Source organism: Lontra canadensis, unplaced genomic scaffold (assembly GCF_010015895.1).
Source record: "Lontra canadensis isolate GAN:19392208 unplaced genomic scaffold, GSC_riverotter_1.0 scaffold13, whole genome shotgun sequence".
NCBI classification, from domain to species: Eukaryota; Metazoa; Chordata; class Mammalia; order Carnivora; family Mustelidae; genus Lontra; species Lontra canadensis.
The window spans coordinates 27,804,349-27,824,026 of record NW_022631007.1 but is presented as its reverse complement, the minus strand read 5'-3'; the positions used below and the strand labels follow the sequence as shown (position 1 = coordinate 27,824,026).

The window sequence follows — 19,678 nt, the reverse complement described above, 5'->3', positions numbered from 1 at the left end:
GCAATGTGGCAGTAATTATTAGGAATTTTTATTTTTTTATTATTTTTTTTAAAGATTTTATTTATTTATTTGACAGGCAGAGATCACAAGTAGGCAGAGAGGCAGGCAGAGAGAGAGAGGAGGAAGCAGGCCCCCTGCTGAGCAGAGAGCCCAATGCGGGGCTCCATCCCAGGACCCGGGATCATGACCTGAGCTGAAGGCAGAGGCTTTAACCCACTGAGCCACCCAGGTGCCCCTATTAGGAATTTTTACACCCTTATGTCCAGTAATTCCATTTCTATTTTTTAAAATTTTTAAAAAAGATTTATTTATTTCACAAGTAGGCAGGGAGGCAGGCAGAGAGAGAGGGGGAAGCAGGCTCCCCGCTGAGCGGAGAGCCCGATGCGGGACTCGATCACAGGTCCCTGAGACCATGACCTGAGCTGAAGGTAGAGGCTTAACCCACTGAGCCACCCAGGCACCCCTTCATTTCTATTTAACAATTTAATTAGTAAATGTTCATGAATGTGGATAAAGATTTATGTACAAAGCCATCTAATCCAGTATTATCTATAATCACAAAAATATGTAAACAACCATCCAACAACGGGGAAAATGTTAACTAAATTATGGTATGATTCTGGAAGTGTGGATTTATGCAGGGAATAATGAAGCTACTGGAGAAATCTTAGACATGGAAAATACTCAGGATGTAAGTTTAAGTTTAAAAAGACAGTTCGCAGGGCTTTTTTGTAAAATTATTGATATCTATTTGAGTGAAAGACTAAAAGGAAATATTACCTCTGAGTGGGCTTTTTAAGTGTAGTTGACATACGTTATATTAGTTCCAGTTATTCACACAGTGATTCAACATTTATATACATTTTGAAGTGATCGCCATAAATCTGCCATCCGTCACCATACAAATTTGTCACATATTTTAACTATATTCCCTATGCTGTACATTGTCTCCCCGCGTCTTATTTCATAGCTGGAAAATTTTAATCTTTTAATCCCTTTCCCCTATTTTGCCCATGCCCCACCTTTGGCAACCACCTGCTTGTTTTCTGTACCTGGGAATTGGTTTCTGTCCAGTGAAAAGGGCTCTGGGGGTCAGGGGCGAGCGGACCGCCCTGAAGAGATATGGGAAACCTTAGCACAAAGATGGCAGAAAACACCAGGTTAAGGACGGCTGAGGGTAGAGCTAGCCTAAACAGAAAAGGGCAATCACGGAGGCTAGAGGAGAACAGAATACAGGGGAGAAATACCAGAGAGGAAGGAGATTAAAAAAACTCTGAGCTGCAATAACCAGAGAGTGGATATAAGGTCACCTTTAAAACCATATTTCAGGCACTTGCTGAGCCTTGGGACTTCAGCTTCGCCAGCTGGGAAAAAACTGCGAATAAACGCTCTTCCCACAACTGAACTCAGGTCAATCTAAGGCCAGTACTAAGAAACGCCGGCTGCTGAGAGTGGGAGGCCACGCATGCGCCCTGGAGCGAGGCGTGTCCGGGGGGCGGGGCCTGTTTTCTTTCTCGCGGGTTTCCGCGGTTGCCAGCCCCGCCCGCCTCACCTGCGCGTCACTTGGTCCTCGGGCGCCTGGGGGCACCTGAGGGTGGGTCCGCCGCGGCTTGGGTCTTGGAGGTGGACGTGGCCGCGTCCGTGGGCCGGTTGAGCAGCGGTGGCGGCAGGTGGGAAAGCACGGCTAGGCTCAGCTCGCGGAGCCTCCCTACTCGGGGTCTGGTTCTCGAAGTCTGTTCGAAGCGCGCGACGGGAGCCGGCCAGGACTAGGAGGGGAGCGGGGCGCGGTGATGCGCCCAGGGCCGGGGCCCAGAGCCCGGGGCGGCCCTGCGGGCGTTGCGTGGATACTCCAGCTGGGCCGAGTCGGATGCCGCCGCCCCGGAAGGCCCGGCTCCCCGGCAACTGTCCGTCCGCCTGCCCGGGTGGCTCAGTTCGCTGAGGGCCGGCCGATTATAAGAGTGGGGTACACTGCACGCGGGGGGTCACTGCGTGCGGGGGAGTAAGTCGCGGGGCTTTATGTGGGAAGATTTGGGGCACATTTCCGTTTTGCTTTGGATTAAATAGGGATGTGTGTGTTGACAGCTGGCGAGTTGACCAGCCCAGGGACTGACTCCTAGGCCTGACGGCTGAGTGGACGGACGCTTGACCCCCGACGAGGCAGGTGGTGTTAGGCGTGAGAGTGCTTTTCAAACAGACTTTGATTCAAGCGATTATGTGTCTATTTTACCATCTGTTTGGTCTGGAACTGCAAAGGGAGCTGAGTGCCACAGGGGTGTGGAAGCCGAAGTTTGTTTGCAAGATTACCTAGTGTCTTTGCACAGTTGGGATTTGGGAGTTCTTCAAAAAGACCTCATGATCTTGCTTGTTTTCCGTGCGGTAATACAGGTGACAATCCACGAGGACATTTCGTCGGTTTTTTTTGTTTTGTTTTGTTTTGTTTTATCTTGGCTTGTTTTTTAGACGTTGTTGAGGTTTGGGGGAAAAAACGCTGAAGTTTTGGGATACAATGAATATAGATGTGTTCCATGTATTTGTAAAGAATTCTGCAAATAACAATGCAACAAGGGATTGCGAATTACAACCTAAGGGTATAACTATTCCTTCAGACCTGATTATTGTTTCATTTTGCATTATTTTCCACTGCTGAATTTTCTATTTTTAGTATTGGTAGCTTTATTTTAAATTTTCTAATTTTATATTGTGTTCATATATGATAGAGGTAGAATTCAAGTGGATTTGGAAAAAAATCAACAAATATTTATTTGAGCATATTAGGTTCTGACACTGTTTTATGTGCTATGGATAAAGAAATGAGCAAGAAGGGGCGCCTGGGTGGCTCAGTGGGTTAAGCCGCTGCCTTCGGCTCAGGTCATGATCTCAGAGTCCTGGGATGGAGCTCTGCATCGGGCTTTCTGCTCAGCGGGGAGCCTGCTTCCTCCTCTCTCTCTGCCTGCCTCTCTGCCTGCTTGTGATCTCTTTGTCAAATAAATAAATAAAATCTTAAAAATGAGCAAGATGGACAAGATCTCCACTCCTTTGGAATTTACATCTTCGTGGTGGAGAGACAACAATTACATCCTTGGTGGTAATTGCTACACTGAGGATTGAAACAGAGTAATATGTTAGCCTGGAAAGTGGCTGTTTTAGACTCGGAAACCCTCTCTGAGGAGAGACACTGGAGTTGAGATCTGAATGAAAAATAGGATCCCAAAAGCAAAGGGAAGAGAATTTCAGCCTGAGGAAACAGCCTTGTCAAGATCTAAGAATCCATTTGACCAGGCAGGCTGGAAGGAAATGAGGGAAAGGGAAAGGGGCAGGACTTGAGATCTGAGAAGTAGGTGGCAAAGAGCCAGATACATACAGTATTTTGTAAACTTTGAGGAAGGGTTTGGATTTTAATCTAAATTCTTAAATTTGTTCTTAAGTTTAGTTTGGCTACGTTCCTTTTTTTGCCACTCTTTCTCTTTGGTTTCCTTCTCTTGGTGTCCCTGGATTTATTAAATTGGTTCTTCACCTCAAATCTTTTCTGTCATTTTATTCGTTATCAGACAAGGTGGCACACCAGCACATAGGAGCTTGCAGCACTGCCACTGAAATTTTGAATGAAACCATTTCTTAGTTTTTATGAGTGAAAGGTACAGTTAATGCATCTGAATGGCAGAGCTATCTCCTTGGCTCCATTCTGTGGAAGGAGCTGCTGAGACAGTTTTTTAAGAGTGGAAAATCTTTTTGAGTTGGGATTAGCAGATCTGGAGTGAGACATTTTTGAGAAATAATTAGTTAAGGGAAGGGCTTCAGAGGTGAAATAAACACCCAGTGTTTTGGATGTTCAGTGTCAAATCAGTTTGACGTTATTTGACAGCGTTCTTTTTCAGAAGTTAATTGAAATTTATTGGTGTGTCAGGTGTGACTGTGATCATCGTTAGAGTTTATGGTCTTATCGGTGTTTTCTCTCCAAATTATTCTTATCTCAGATACAATAGTATGTCCTTTAAAAATACGAATGTAGGAGCTTTCACTGAGCAAATCCTTAAATTGATTTTGACTCTTTTCTACGGATTTGAGTTGCATTTATTTGACTCTAAGGATGAAGTAACCTTTATTTAAAAATTGCAGGACATTTTACTTCGAATAAAGAACATGGTGAAACTAATTCATACCTTAGCCGATCACGGTGATGATGTCAACTGCTGTGCGTTCTCCTCTTCCCTCTTGGCTACTTGCTCTTTGGACAAAACAATTCGCCTGTACTCCCTAAGTGACTTTACCGAGCTGCCCCACTCGCCATTGAAGTTTCACACCTATGCTGTCCACTGCTGCTGTTTCTCCCCTTCAGGCCACATTTTGGCTTCCTGTTCAACAGACGGTACCACTGTCCTATGGAATACTCAGAATGGAGAGACTTTGGCAGTGATGGAACAGCCCACTGGTAGCCCCGTGAGGGTTTGCCAGTTTTCCCCAGACTCCACTTGTTTGGTATCAGGCGCAGCTGACGGAACAGTTGTTTTATGGAACGCCCAGTCATACAAGTTATATAGGTATGAATACTTAAACCCTTTCCGTTTTTAACCCTATCAACAAGTTTGCCAAGAAAGAAAGAAAGAAAGAGAGAGAGAGATATTTTGATGACTTTAAGGACCAGATAATTTTCCGAAATCCCAAGGAAAGGCATTTTGACCTGTCTTCTGAAGGTCATAAAAACAAATGTTTTTATGGTTTTTGTAGTAGATTTGCTTAGCCCTGAGAGTTTTAAATCTCCAATCTTTCTCTTGTAAAATACAAGTTAATCTTGTTAGACATTTATGGATTTTTACTTTAAGAGCTAGATGAAGAAAACAGTCTTTTGAATAAGATTTAGTAATTTTAGGATTTATTTTTGTCACTTGTGACTCAAGCATTTACAGTAATAGAGTAATGGTAGGTAAGTCTCTCCTGAGAAACACAGCTGTTTCCTGACTAGGATTCTACCTAGGGAAATGATCAACCCCAGAAAAAGGAACCTTGTGATTAGTGTGGTGTTGTCATTAAAACAAAACAAAACAAAAAACCACCTGAAAAACTCCTTTTAGATGAAAATACATCAATTAATTTAAACTGGTAATGTTCTGTTGCAACTTGCCAACATGAAATCTATGTACTTTTATGTCTATTATGGTGAGCTGTATATCACATAAGGTTGACCATTTTAATAATTTTTAAGTGTACAGTTCAGTGACATTAAGTACATTAAATACCATAAACTTTTAAATGTTACCAAGTGAAATAGCCCAATACACTTTCTCCTGTCCTTAGATCATTCAGAGCACAACTGTTGCTCATTAGAATTAGGTCTGTGGGTTGAAGAAGGTGATGTGTATTAAGTGGCGTTAATGAACCATTTAAAGAGACAGCTCAGAAAGAAGGAATCGTTCAAGTTTTTTTATATGAATGAAATAAAGCTGTCAACTAAGAAATTTTCTTTTTCACTTATCAGGTGATGAATTCTGCCTCTCTGCCATTACTTCCCTAATGTATGCTGCTGTAAAAAGATAACACTGCAGTAGCACTGGATGGGACCCTGCACTAATTGTTAGGCTTTTACCAATTTATTTTTCCTAATTGAGAAAATTAAAATTAATACTGTCAGCACCTTGCCTCCTTATCTTCCCAAGATAATTTTAACTTGTTCACAGCATTTTCTTTTCATAAAGAATTTATATTTCTAGTTTATATTTATTTGTATTTTATATTTGAAGGTGATGTTTCTTGGTGATTTTAATACAAAAGTTGAAAGTACTTTTGACCTAATAACATGTTTTCCAATAAAAGTAGTTTTTTTAAAAATGTATAACTTTAGTTGATATTTTGGTTGTCAGAGCTTTTTTTGTTAAGTTTCGTAGATTTTAATGCGTTCATACAGACTTGCCTTATGGAAAAACATGAAGCTACATGGACTTTGGTTTGGATCTATATAGCTTAGGCTTGAATACATTACTCAAGATAATGTTTAAACCTGTTTTTTGGAAAAGCATGTCTTAGTTCATAGCATATGATATTTCTATAGACATCTGTTGCCCTTTCTAGTTCTCTATTAGCCATTTTTCCTGTTTTTACTATAGTAAGCTGCTGTTAGAAATTGAAATATAAAGTAAGAGATATTCCGAAATGAAATGAAACCCCCTGCCCTTTTTTTGGTTTTATTTCAGATGCGGTAGTGTTAAAGATGGCTCCTTGGTGGCCTGTGCATTTTCTCCGAATGGAAACCTCTTTGTCACTGGCTCCTCATGTGGAGATTTAACAGTGTGGGATGATAAAATGAGGTGTCTACATAGTGAAAAAGCACACGATCTTGGAATTACCTGCTGTGATTTTTCTTCACAGCCAGTTACTGGTTAGTTATTTTAATCTTTAAAGCGCTAGTAGTTCCTATTTGTAATTTGTGTACGACTTTTAATTCTTTTATCCATTTTCATTTCATCTTTAATAAATGAGAAGCCCTTTTAATTCATTCCTATTGAAGAATCATTCTTGTTCTTTATTTGATCAAAATGAAATCATGAAATATCATAAGGGAAAATCAGGTTATTTATACATTGGGGAATGACTCAACTTTGTATAGTAGATCTGGATTCCTTAAATATGGTAATTTAGAGGACCTCACCCTATTGGTTGTCTGTGGATTTTTAAAATACAGTATATTGATCTTCAAAGAGAAATGTGAAATTAAAAAATTGGAAACAGAAGCTAAATTTTCAGTTAACTAATTTAATCTTCCAAAAGCTGAATTTATAAAATAAGATGTTTGACAACACAATTAGCTTTTAAAAGAAGAAATACAAGCTCCTGAATATAGATAGACTCTTGTTTTAAATAGAGAACGGTGAATTGGGAAGCTCTCTTCTATTTCATCCTGTGTGGTAGGATGAAGTTCAGCTTTTGTTGCCTCAAGTCCTATTCCGCCACCAGTTCTGTCCTATTAGCAATATAATGTGAGCTACATTGTAGATTTAAGACTTTTTAGTCGTAGGTGAAATTAATTTTCATGATAAAATTTTACTCATCTATAAAATATTTCAATAATTGATAGTAACACATAAGGTATTTCACTATTTTTGATACTAGGTTTTTGAAATCCAGTGTGTATATTATGTCACGTTTAAATTTGTCCTAGCCATATTTCAAGTGTCCAGTAGCCACATGTGGCTAGTGACTACCTTACTGGACAGCTCAAGTCCAGAGGTGGGCAGGATGGTTTTGGCACTCCCCTATTTCAAACCCAGCAGTGGCTGATTAAAATAAGATTAAGATAAGATACAAAATGCCAGATCCAAAACACAAAGCCTGGAAGTACCAGACACATTGTTTGCCTGTTTGCCTGCCTCGTCTCAACGCACACTTGGTCTCAGACATTCTCTTGCCACACTGGCCTCCTTTTGTTCCTTGAATGTTTCTAAGATGTTTCCAAGCATTTTACCATATGGACCCTTCAGCTGGTTCACTGTTAGTTATCCTTGAGATTTCAGGTAAAAATCACTTCAAATAAGCCTCCCCTGTGCTTATGTACATAGTTGTATCTTAGTATGTATCGGTGCCAAAACTTCCTTTGATGAACTGTATCTGTGAAGTTAGGTGGGACTCATGTAAAATTGACTTGATGATATCAATATATACATTAGCTACAAATATTTAGGAACTTGTCTAGTGTGTATATAATTATACACTGAAATTATCTCAGCATTAAAAACTAGTGGTTTTTTTGTGACATCAAATTTACTGATTACTTTCCTTGATTTGTATAATTTCTACCAAATAAAATAGACCGAATTAATGTTATTTTGGATTTAAAATTCCAGCCTTTGTCTTGAAGGGGGGGAAAATCTCTATTATTCCATGTGAATTATAGACTAAGCTTTTAAGAAATGGGTATATCCTTTAAAAAAAAGAAAGTTGGGAATAATTAAATGTTGAACACTCATAACTTTTCTTCCTTATTTTTCCCATCAGTGCTAGCCTTATAGACCCTAAGATGGGGTTGAAGGATGGCCCAGGCTTAGTAGCTCAATATTGGCCCATACCCTTGAGTTACATTCTTAGTGGAAGGAAATAAAAAGGCAAGTTGTTGTAGTAAGTTCAGTGGCCAGGGTTATAATCCTTTGATGCACCTTGTTTAAAATAAATTCTTTATTTAGCATTTCATTCTATGGTTTGTGTTTAGTTAATACCACTTTTGAATATGGTTTAAGTGAATAGAATTAACAGATCTTGATATAAGAAATTGAAAATTTTTTGTTTTAAATATTTTACCAATTCTTGTGTATTTATTTTTCACAAATTTACATTTTTAGATGGAGAGCAAGGTCTTCAGTTTTTTCGATTGGCCTCATGTGGTCAGGATTGCCAGATCAAAATTTGGGTAGTTTCTTTTACCCATGTCTTAGGTATGTATGTGTGTATTCAACCAGTAGTTCTCTAAAATTGTGAATCAGATAGAATTTCTGTTTTAATTCATCTTTTTACTTAAGGAACTCTGGATATCTAAAAGTATTATAAAGTATGTATTAATAATTTTTAGTCAGAGCAGTGACGTACATATACATGATTTAGTCATTGGATGCTCACAGCTGATAATGACCTCCCCGCTACCGCTACACACATTCCTGCTCACCAGAAAAATCACCTACACTTTATCTATTTGCAACTCTTGGTGGTTTTCTGTTTGTATAAGTATTGTTTTTCCACCATATTTAAAATGTTTTCACTGTGGTGACTATTTTTTTGGCAGTGTGGGGGAGGTCTTTCCTCCATGTAATGCACTGTTCCTTCAGGTGATCCTTCAGTCAAGAAACTCACATTGTTCATTTTCGGAAAACTTTTAAGTTAAAGGTTCGGAAAACCTTTAAGTTATTTCTTTCATAATTTCTTCCCCATTTCTTCTCTTTTTAATAATTCTCATTAATTGAGTGTTGAACCTCCTTGATTTCTTTCCCTGTGTCACCCACGCACCACATTTCTCTCTTTAGCTTTTCCATACTTTCTGGAAACACACCTTAACTTCATCTTTTAACCTTTTGTGTTTTTTATTCCATCATATTTTCAATTTCAATAAGTTCATCTTCTTCTCTGTTTCTTTTTTCTCCGTGTCCTCCTTTTATTTTATGAATGCAAGGTCAACTCAAAACTCAGGATACCAGTTAGAGGTTTTTGTTTTGTTGTTCCCTTCTGTTTCCTGATTATCCTTGTTTGCTCTTGAATCTTTTTTTTTATTTGTTTACACTGATCTTTCTCTTTCATATGGTTACAAACTTCTTCAAATTCTGGTGAACCTTGTATTCCATTGACATTTAAGAATTAGGCAATAATAAGATGTTTAGAAGCTCTGTGCACATAGTGGTTTGCTATTGCTGGCTTCCCTTTAGGATGAGGAAGCAGGTTGTTGGCCCTGACTGGAGCGGTTCAGGGGCTTAGAGCATTGCCCTGGAGCTGCCAGAAAGCTCCCCAGAAAGCCATTCTTTTCCCCCAGAAATGTTTTGCCTAGAGAGAAGCATCTGGCTTTTGTGCAACATGCTGTGGGTGGGATGAGGGAAGGATTGGAGGTGGACACCAAGTGTTCTATCAATAGACTTGTTGCTAACTTTTTTGTTTTCAGGTTGATATCTGTGTCCTCCTGATTTTCCTTTTCCCCAGCTGTTGATAAGTCTTTTGGGGTATTCTCGGGCAGATTAACTTTCTTCTGGGCTGTCACCCCTCCCTTTGCACTCTGAGCTATTACTTCTCTGTACTTCCTCACCAGTTATTTTGCTTTCTGCCTTACCAAAACTGGCTTCAGTTTCCGGATTGCTGACACCTCTCTTTCCATTCTCTTCATTGATCTGCTTTTATATTTTTATTAATTCTTTCACTGTCATTTTAATAGGAACTCTGAAATTACATGGGCAATTGGCCATCTTGCTTCAGATGCCTAAAAAGATTCTTTGTTGTTACCTAATAAGCTTCAGTTAAATTACAAACTGCATTTTGTTGTTTACAGTTATTGTCAAAGAGAAACAAAGCTGGACACTAAAATATAAGGACAGATTTTTCACCAGTAGTATACTATTGCAATTGGGAGAGAGTCAAACATGAACGGTACTTAGCTTTAGTTTATACAGAGGTGACTTGGCATTTTGAAGGGAGAATGGGGAATAAGGAGGGGAGGTCAGTGGGGCTCTGTAGAGTCAGGGAAGTGAAAAATTACAAACAGGAAGGATAGGGGCTGTGTGAAACTCATCTGGGTTTCCTAACTGGCACCTAGGGAGATTAGGCTCCTACTCTCCCAGAGAGTGGGAGACAGGGGTCCTATCATCAGGTTCTGGCTGGAAAGAACAGCAAATTCTATTGGCAGCCTTGAGTTTTCTCAGGCAGGTACTTTAAGGGGGCTAGGATTATCCTAGGCATGCAGCCTTGAGCTGTCAGAAACTAGGTTAATGTTAAGTCTTTATAAGCTAAACTCAGGGCCTTAGTTGAGAAGAGGGCTCAGAAGAGCCTAGCTAGAGTTTGATCAAGGAGAAAATCTTTGTCATTATACCAGTGCATAGAGAATGGCCCGTTATCAGGAAGTAAGTATTTATTTTATTAAAATAAATTTCTCTTTGTGGAAATTCAGTTAATTTATTGCCTGTTAGGTTATATTTAGTCATTCTTTTAAATGTGTTCACTGACACACTGGTGAGGACCTGGTACTTTCGTTGGTCGATCCTGTCTTTTTACTCCTGCCAAAGTAAAATTCTTAATGAGAATCCATGAATATAGTCATATATTGGATATTCTCAATATGTCTTTAATAATTGTTCAAAAATCTAACGGTTTATGCTGTTAAACCATTAAGTTTGAACACCGTTTAGACTTTTTTAAGTTTACCGTTAAAGCCTTTTTATAAAGTGTTTATCATCATTTGCATCTAATTTTTTAAATTGCTTATTTGTTAGGGAGGAGTATATAGACTTATGGATCTTACACTTGAGAATATAGCCTATGGCGGTATTGCAAGTTTTATTGGTCTTCATGTGGTTTACAACTCAACTTTGATTGATCGTGCCAGCTCCTGATCTGTATATTCATAGTGCTTTCATGCACTACATTTCCTCTCCCAGATAAAAATACATGTTTTTTTCCTATTATGAACAGAAATAAAGTGTGTGTATTTAGTAACAATAATACATTTTTTTCTATTTGTTGAAGCTTTTACCTACTCTAATGACCTTTTTGTTTAATTAAATGCAGTTATCTTAAGAGGAATTAATGCTTCAAAAAAGTTTTTATTCTGAGAAATTGATAGCTTTCACTTATTTTGTCTCCTCAGGTCAACTTCTTAATAGTAATTTTTATAGGTTGTCATGAAAAACTATTGAATTCCTTCGGTTTAGCTTTAAAATAGTTGTGATAGGGGCCCCTGGGTGGCTCAGTGGGTTAAAGCCTCTGCTTTCAGCTCAGGTCATGATCCCAGAGGCCTGGGATCGAGCCCCACACCGGACTCTCTGCTCAGCAGGGAGCCTGCTTCCCCCTCTCTCTCTGACTGTCTCTCTGTCTACTTGTGATCTCTCTCTCTGTCAAATAAATAATAAAATCTTAAAAAAAAATAATAAAATAGTTGTGATATTTCTTTTCAGTGATTACAGAAAGCACAAAAGGGAGTTTACTGTTACTGTACTTTGTTGGAGTATTATAAGATATAATTGGAATTATAGGATGTATAAATTATCATTGGGCTCCCTGCTTAGTGGTGAGCCTGATTCTCCCTCTCCTGCTCCCCCTGCTTGTGTCTGCACATGCTATCTCTCTTTCTCTCTCTGTCAAAGAAATAAAATCTTTTAAAAAATTAAAAAAATAAAAACTGATCTTTGTTTACGTATTGGGGGAATTTGATTCTTTTTAGGTATTCAGGCAATTGGTATATGTGTATATATACTTGTGTGTATATATATATATTTTTTAATACTTATTTTATTTTTAAGTAGGCTCCATGCCCAGCATGGGGCCCAGACTCATGCCCCTGAGATCAAGAGTCACATGCTCCATTGAGCCAACCAGGCACCCCAATATGTATTTTATATTTTTTAAAAAATTAAATGCCAAGATTATCTTAATAGTTTAAAATTTTATTTTTTTTAATATTTTATTTATTTATTTATTTGATAGACAGAGATCACATGTAGATGGAGGGGCAGGCGGTGGGGGGGGGGGAAGCAGGCTCCCCGCTGAGCAGAGAGCCCGATGCAGGGCTCGATCCCAGAACCCTGAGATCATGACCTGAGCTAAAGGCAGAGGCTTAACCCACTGAGCCACCCAGGCGCCCCAATAGTTTAAAATTTTAGATTAGCTTAAAATGTTAAATTTTTATGTATTTTATGGAGTTTAAGATTTTAAAAGTACTTGATCATTATAATCCCTCCACATTTGCTGTGTGCACCATTTTCTTTACCCATTACTGAACATTGGAAACCACTTAATCACACTGCATTCCAATACGTGAGTTGCATGAAGATTTTTTTCATTTTTTTATTCTTTAGGCACTTAAAGATAATTTATTAAAATAAATGAGTGAAATAGTTTTGACTTAAAAATAAATTCTAAGCACAATCAGCTTGCTAATTTTTCTTGCCTTGTTATTTGCAGGTTTTGAATTAAAATATAAAAGTACACTGAGTGGGCACTGTGCTCCTGTTCTGGCTTGTGCTTTTTCTCATAATGGGCAGATGCTAGTCTCGGGGTAAGCTATTTAGTTTAATTTCCTTAAGCCATTTTGATATGAAGTGGAACAGATATACAGAAAAGTGCATAAAACGTAAGAGAACAACTTTGATAAATGGATGCAAACCTGTGTAACCACTACTCAGGCCAAGAAATGGAATGTCAGTGGTTCTGCTCCAAAAGTCTTCGCCTTCCAGGTGCCCCTCTTGGGTGACAACACCTCAAGTCATATGCAATATCACTTTTTTCTTTTAAACTGATTTATAACAGATCATATAATGTGTATTATTTTGTGCCTGGCTTCCCTTAGTCAACATGATGTTTGGTACATCCATTCATATTATGGCTTGTTGGTTTTCATTGCTACGTAATATTCCACTGAATGTGTATACTATAACTTATCCATTTTAATGTTGAAAAACATGGATTATTTTCAGTTTGGGAGCATTACAATAATGTGTGAAGCTGTCTGTGTCTTCTAATGTACATGTTTGTGCATTTTTCTAGAAAAACACATAGGAATAGAATTTATGAGCCATAGAATAATTGTATTTTCAGCTTTGGCAGATAACATCAAATTGTTTGCCAAGTAGCCAAGCTCCTCTATAGCTGTGTTATTTCACAGCCTAGCCTATACTCAATATTTGGTACTTTTTTTTTTAAATTTTTAGCCATTCTTATAAATGTGAAATGTTATCTTACTGCATTTTAAATATGCATTTCCCTGAAACAGTAAGGTTAGAATCTTTCCAGAAGTTTATTGGCCACATGTGTTTCCTCTTTTATGAAGTGTCTGTTCATGTCTCTTGCTCATTTGTCTTCTGTATTTTTCTTATTGATCTATTGTTGAAATTGTATTTATTGTCTCTATAGTTCAGTGTATGAGCCACTTATGTGTTGCAAATATCTTTTCCCTTCTGTGAATTTGTCTTTTCACAGCTTCAATTTTAGTATAGTCAGTTTATGTTCTGAGTCATGAGGATATTTTCCCATATTAACTTCTAAAATCTTCATTGTTTTTACTCTATCAGATTTGATTTGTGTGTATCATGCACAGTACAGTAGGAGTCCAGTTTTATTTCTTTCCATGTGGATATTCAGTTGTCCCAGTAATACCCATTGAAAAGATCATCTTTTCTCATATTCTGCTCCCTTGCCAGAAATCGCTGACGATATGTGTGTGGATCTGTTTCTCAGCCCATTTCATTCTCTTATTCTATTTATCCTTGCTCTAAAACCGTTCTTTCTTTCCAAGGCTTTATATTTTAACTATTCCTGGATTTTTGACATTCCATATAGAGTTAGCTTGTCAGATTGCCTCCAGCTATCCCCTTTACACACACAGACCTGTTGGATTTTAATTGGGGTTCTGTGGAGTCTGATAAATTTGGGGATAATGGACATTTTTATGATATTGAGTCTTTTAATCCATGAAGATGGAGTATTTCTCCATTTTTGTTTTGATGTCTCTCAATAATTGTCTTCTATGTAGGTCCTCATCTTTTCTGGATTTATTTCTAGGCACTTAATTTTTTTGTTGTTATTACAAAAGACATGTCTGATATAGGGATGTATATATGGAAAGACAAAGTTGAGATCTTATAAGGGTCTTAATTTTTTTTTTTTTTTTAAGATTTTATCTATTTATTTGACAGACAAAGATCACAAGTAGGCAGAGAGGCAGGCAGAGAGGAGGAAGCAGGCTCCCCGCTGAGCAGAGAGCCCGATGTGGGGCTCGATCCCAGGACCCTGAGATCATGACCTAAGCAGAAGGCAGAGGCTTAACTCACTGAGCCACCCAGGCGCCCGGGTCTTAATTTTTATATATATATATATTTTTTAAAGATTTTATTTATTTATTTGACAGAGAGAGATCACAAGTAAGCAGAGAGGCAGGCAGAGAGAGGAGGAAGGAAGCAGGCTCCCCACTGAGCAGAGAGCCCGATGTGGGACTCGATCCCAGGACCCCGAGATCATGACCTGAGCTGAAGGCAGAGGCTTAACCAACTGAGCCACCCAGGCGCCCCAATTTTTATATTTTTTATGTACAAAATCATACCACATGTTGATGGCTTTTGTTTCTTTCATTCTAATCCTTATACCTTTGACATCATGTATGCCTTATTGAACTAGCTAACAGTACCAGGATAGTGGACATAATGATAACAGCCAACCTCTGATTCCTCTTTGCAAAGGAAAGCTTTCATTATTAAGTGTGATCACTGTAGGTTTTGGGAGAAAAATTTTATTAGCTCTTCTGTCCCTTCTAGTTTGTAAGAGGTTTTGTTTTGTTTTTATCATGAAGATTCTCTTCATGTTATGATTCTCTTGAAATAATCATGATTTTTCTTTTATTCTATTCGGGTGGTAAATTATATTGATTTCTCAAATGTTAAACCAGCCTTGCTTGGAATAAACACAGCTTAAAAAGGATTTGACTGTTTCTGTGCATTGCTATAGAGAAGCCTGATTCTAACTGTTGCTTTTCTCTGGATGTAACTTGTATTTTTTTCAGTGGCTACTCCATAGAACTTTCTCTTTGTGGTTTTTTTTGTACTTACTTTGTATTGAGATTTGGATATCTTTTTAGTGAGTTTGCTTTGAAATTCACTGAGCTTGTTAAATATATAGAATGAAAATTCAAAATTCAAATCTCTTCAAATATTGCCTCTATCCTTTCTCTCCTCTAAATCTGGGACTCCCAACTAAATGCAAAATATACTTTCTTACTATAAACTTTATTATCTTTTCTCTTCTCTTCTGTATTTTCATTCTCCTATTTCTTTGGCTTTATTCTGAGTGGTTTCCCCTTTGCTGATGCTCTCCTTAGCATTATATGATATATTAAACTGGTCCATTGATGAATCCTTCATTTGGGTTATTTTATTTTTTTGGTCCTAGAATTTGTATTTGGCTATTTTTTCAGGTGTAACTTTTTATGATTTCTGGTTCTCTGTAAAAAATCTTAACATTGGCTTTTATTTTTCAAAACTTTATTCTGTAAAGCAATTGGTTTGGTACACAGTAGCGTGATTCAATTACTTTGTATTCTCTTTGTGTACTTTGGTATATTTTCTCCTTGCTGCCATTGGATTTTCTCACCATTGCCTGTTTGATATCATGGGCCACACATTCATGGCTCTTCATAAGCAGCTTTTGTTCCAGCCAAGATATTTAGACTCCTAACAATCATTTAAAATATTCTGGACTAAGCTTGATTGTTCTTTTCCCATATGTTCCAATCCTTGCCAAATAATAAGCCAAAAAATTAGTTATGTTGCCATTATTTTAGATATGAGTCTTTTATCTCAAAAGATGAAAATGGTTCATCATCAAAAACCATGTATATTAAAAAAAAAAAAAAAAAAAAAGCAAGTATAGTAACTGTCTTTTGACCTAGAATTGAAGTCAGTGAAAGTTTAAAGAAAGTTGGATTTCCTTCTGTTGTTTTGGGGGATATATTGTGCATTTCACTCTTAAGAGTTTAAGTGACAAAATGATAATATGAAATTCAGCAAGTATTTATGACTGTCTTATGTGCCCAAGTCTCTGCCAGTTGCATTACAGCATATAAAAGGAAGTAAAAGACAGTGTGCCCTTGGAGATGTTTTAATTCTGTATCCTGATGTTCACTGGAAGATCTGACATGCCTTTGCCTTCTAAATCTTAAAAGAAGTGTTAGGTGAAACTCAGTAGAGTTTTTGTGTTATGAAAACTATTTGTTATTTTAAAATGCTATTTTATAGCATTATAATTCCTTATTAGCTTATTTATCTGTCAATTGTAATTAACATTTTATGTTAACTAAAATGTACCTTTTTCAGTCATTGTGGATAAATGGGATTTTGCATTATTACATACCTTTTGGTATATGGTATTGCTGTAGGTTGCATATATTTTTTCTGAATAGTCTTAATTCATTTGGATAAATATATAGGCAAGTGAATGGGTTGGAAATGTAAGATGGTGAAATATAAACATTTAGTTTTTTTAGGGAAATTGGGATATATCCCACTTAAATCCCACTTTAAATCCCACTTCATGAGTAGGTAAAGAACAGGTTCATTGGTCAGTGATAGATTCCATTTGTGACTAAAGGTATTGATGAGGTGGAATGGATACATATGCTAAAGAGGGAGACAGTGGGAAAAAGTGAGTAGGATAAAAGATACTTGAATACAAGGGGCTACATAGGAAAAATGAATTGACAACAGAATGGGATTATACATCAGGTGTGCTAAGGAAGTTGTATGGGGCATAGATAAATAGGGTAATCATGTAAAAGGCATCATGGAATTTATGCGGATCTGGGAGGATTGGGAAACTGAAGGGGGATTCCAAGAGGCAGGAAATTCTTGAGTGGATTAAAATGTATGATAAATATAAAGAGGAGTAAGGAGAATTGAGACAGGAAAAATAGATGGTAAAGATGATAGAGACCTAGGATGTTATAACTTTGTATAGATTTAGGAAAATGATAGAAACTTTCAAAGCAATTCTAATGTGCATTGCGTAGCTACGGGAGATGCATGCATGCTAAAGGTGAAGTATTGAAATGGAACCATGATTTAGGTCAGTGGTTCTCATATGTTTTGGTCTTAAGATTCTTTGAAGTTCTTAGGATTCTTTGAAGTTCTAGTTGGAAGTTATTGAAGACCTCAAGGAGCTTTTGCCTATGAGTTATATATATTGCTATTTACTGAAAATAAAATTGAGATAATTCTAAAATATTTTTAATTCATTGAAAAAAAATTCAATGCATGGCAACATTTTTCCTTAGGGAAAATAAAGAGAAGAGCGGATTGTTTTATTTTTAAAAATCTCTTCAGTATCTGGGCTAGCAAAACATAGATGGGTTCTCATATCTGCTTCACACGTTCCATTAGCTCTCAGAGCGATGATGGCATCACATACATGATGGAGCAAAATATGCAGGAAATTCTTCCTTCCATCTTTCTCTGCATCTCTCCTTTAATAACCTCCCTCTAGCCTCTTAGCAGAATTTGTCTTTTGTTCCACCCTACTTCTCTTGATCAACCAGATAAAACGAACATTAATATATATCGGCTTCTATTCAGGCAGGAAAGATGAGTCTTCATAATTCAAATAGGACTGCTTCTTTCCATAAATTCTCAGTTTTAGTAGCTAGGATTTCTTGGAAACCAGTTTTAAAATGCCCATTGTTAGAGTTTTAAGAGTTTGATAAATAACATCCTCTTTTCTTCTTCTTGAGTCAAAAACCAGTAAGAGAGAAATAGAAGACAGACCAGGTAACATGACGGTAGATCTGCAGCTGAGCTGCTCACCTGCTCTCAGGCAGCTCGGACCACTGCACGCTCCTCTGCAGGGGCAGATCAGATAAAGCAACATATAGAAGGGCCTGGGCCACATGACCTAGCATCTTCCCCCAAACTTTGTAGTAATTTGTCATTCTTTTTTCTGCTAACCAGGAGAGGGAGAAGAGAGGCCAGAAACCTTAGTCCAGAAAGAATGGGAAGTGTCCCCTCTCATCCCAATAAGAAGTCTCTTTATATTTTATCTATTTTATAAACGTGAAGGATAGAGTTTTATTGTCATGAACTTGGAGTGGCTTTACAAACAACCTTCTCTTGCTCAGTAATGACTAGCATGAGAAACTTAAGATCACTTTTCCAAATCTCAAATCATCTTTTCCCCCCATCTCTTTACAACATTGTTCATAATCCTATAGAACAGATCAGTTCATTTAGTAGCCTAAAGGTACATGATGCTGTTTATCATGGAGGGTTATTAGATATCTCATTGCTTGAAATTAGATGTCTTATGAAAGCTTTAGTGAAATTTGAATAGCTGTGCCACCTGCTTTATATGTTCTTAGGCTAAAACTGTCAGGGTATGTCCCCATTATGAGTCACTTTTAATACATTCATGGGGGATGATGATCTAGGAAGTGTAAAGTCCAAAAACTTGTGTTTTAGGATCACATAGAACTGAGTTTTCATCCCAGCCCTTCCACTTCCTAGCTGTGTGACCTTATGCAAATTCTAATTCCACATCTTATCTCAGCTTCACTTCTCTTATTTATAAAATGGGGAAAATAATAATACATTCCTAATAAGATTGTTCTGAAGCTTAAATAAGAAAATGCAGGCAAGGCATTTATTATTGGGAGGCATAATAATTGTTCAATGCATGATTATTAAATGTTATATATATCATTTTTTATGTAATCTGGAAAATTGGGCATTTTCTGATTTCTGCTTTTTCTGAGTTTTAGCCACTGACCTATCCTAAGGGGGCATTCTTAAACAGCTGTTTGAAATTTACCGTGGTCATTCAGAAAGAGTTGTTGAGGACTTTGTGTTGTAGCATCCTCTATATAAAGCCCTTGAGGGTAATAGTTCTTTCAGGTCTCAGTCTGAGGAATTGATGTCTCTTTTCCAAACTTTAGGTTTGTGTTTCTATCTTATATGGTGTTAAAAGATCATGTTTTCTTTTTTGAATTGCTGTTGAAGAAGCTCAGAACCAAAATTGCAGCCCTCCTGTAGCAGGGTGGACTGGATTTTATGATGTGTGTTCTGGACAATGCATTTTTTTTAAAGATTTTATTTATTTGAGAGAAAGTGAGTGAGTGTGAGTGGCAGGGGGGAATAAGAGAGAGAAAGGTACAGGCAGACTCTCACTGAGTGTGGAGCCCGATCCCATGAACCCTGAGACCGTGACCTGAGCTAACATCAAGAGTCTGACATGTAACCGACTGAGCCTCTCCAGGCACCCCTTGGACACTAAATTTTAACCTTCATTTCTCTTGCCCACCTCGTCTTTGTATTGTCTTCCTCTCTAGTCTCCTCACATAATTTTTACCTTTTTTTTGCTACATCTTTGTAAGAGTCTGCAAATACTTTCTGAATGAGAAGAAACATAGGTAAATATATTTAAAATGAAAACACTTAAGTGCAAAATAAATCTTTAAACCTTAGGAATACACTTGCTC

At 37.5% G+C, this 19,678-nt stretch overlaps 1 protein-coding gene across 6 annotated transcripts in view; it reads left to right on the top strand.

Annotated features, from left to right (window-relative positions):
• Positions 1 to 1,551: 1,551 nt before the first annotated feature.
• WDSUB1 (WD repeat, sterile alpha motif and U-box domain containing 1) overlaps positions 1,552 to 19,678 on the top strand; it is a 47,352-nt gene continuing 29,225 nt past the window's right edge. Inside the window, exons 1-5 of one of the 6 annotated variants that reach the window (XM_032857880.1) lie at positions 1,552 to 1,594; positions 4,117 to 4,538; positions 6,186 to 6,370; positions 8,325 to 8,417; positions 12,631 to 12,724. In XM_032857880.1, coding sequence (XP_032713771.1) covers positions 4,141 to 4,538; positions 6,186 to 6,370; positions 8,325 to 8,417; positions 12,631 to 12,724 — 770 coding nt within the window. In that variant the 5' untranslated portion in view covers positions 1,552 to 1,594; positions 4,117 to 4,140. The other 5 variants (XM_032857881.1, XM_032857879.1, XM_032857882.1 and 2 more) reach the window with 5 other exon arrangements.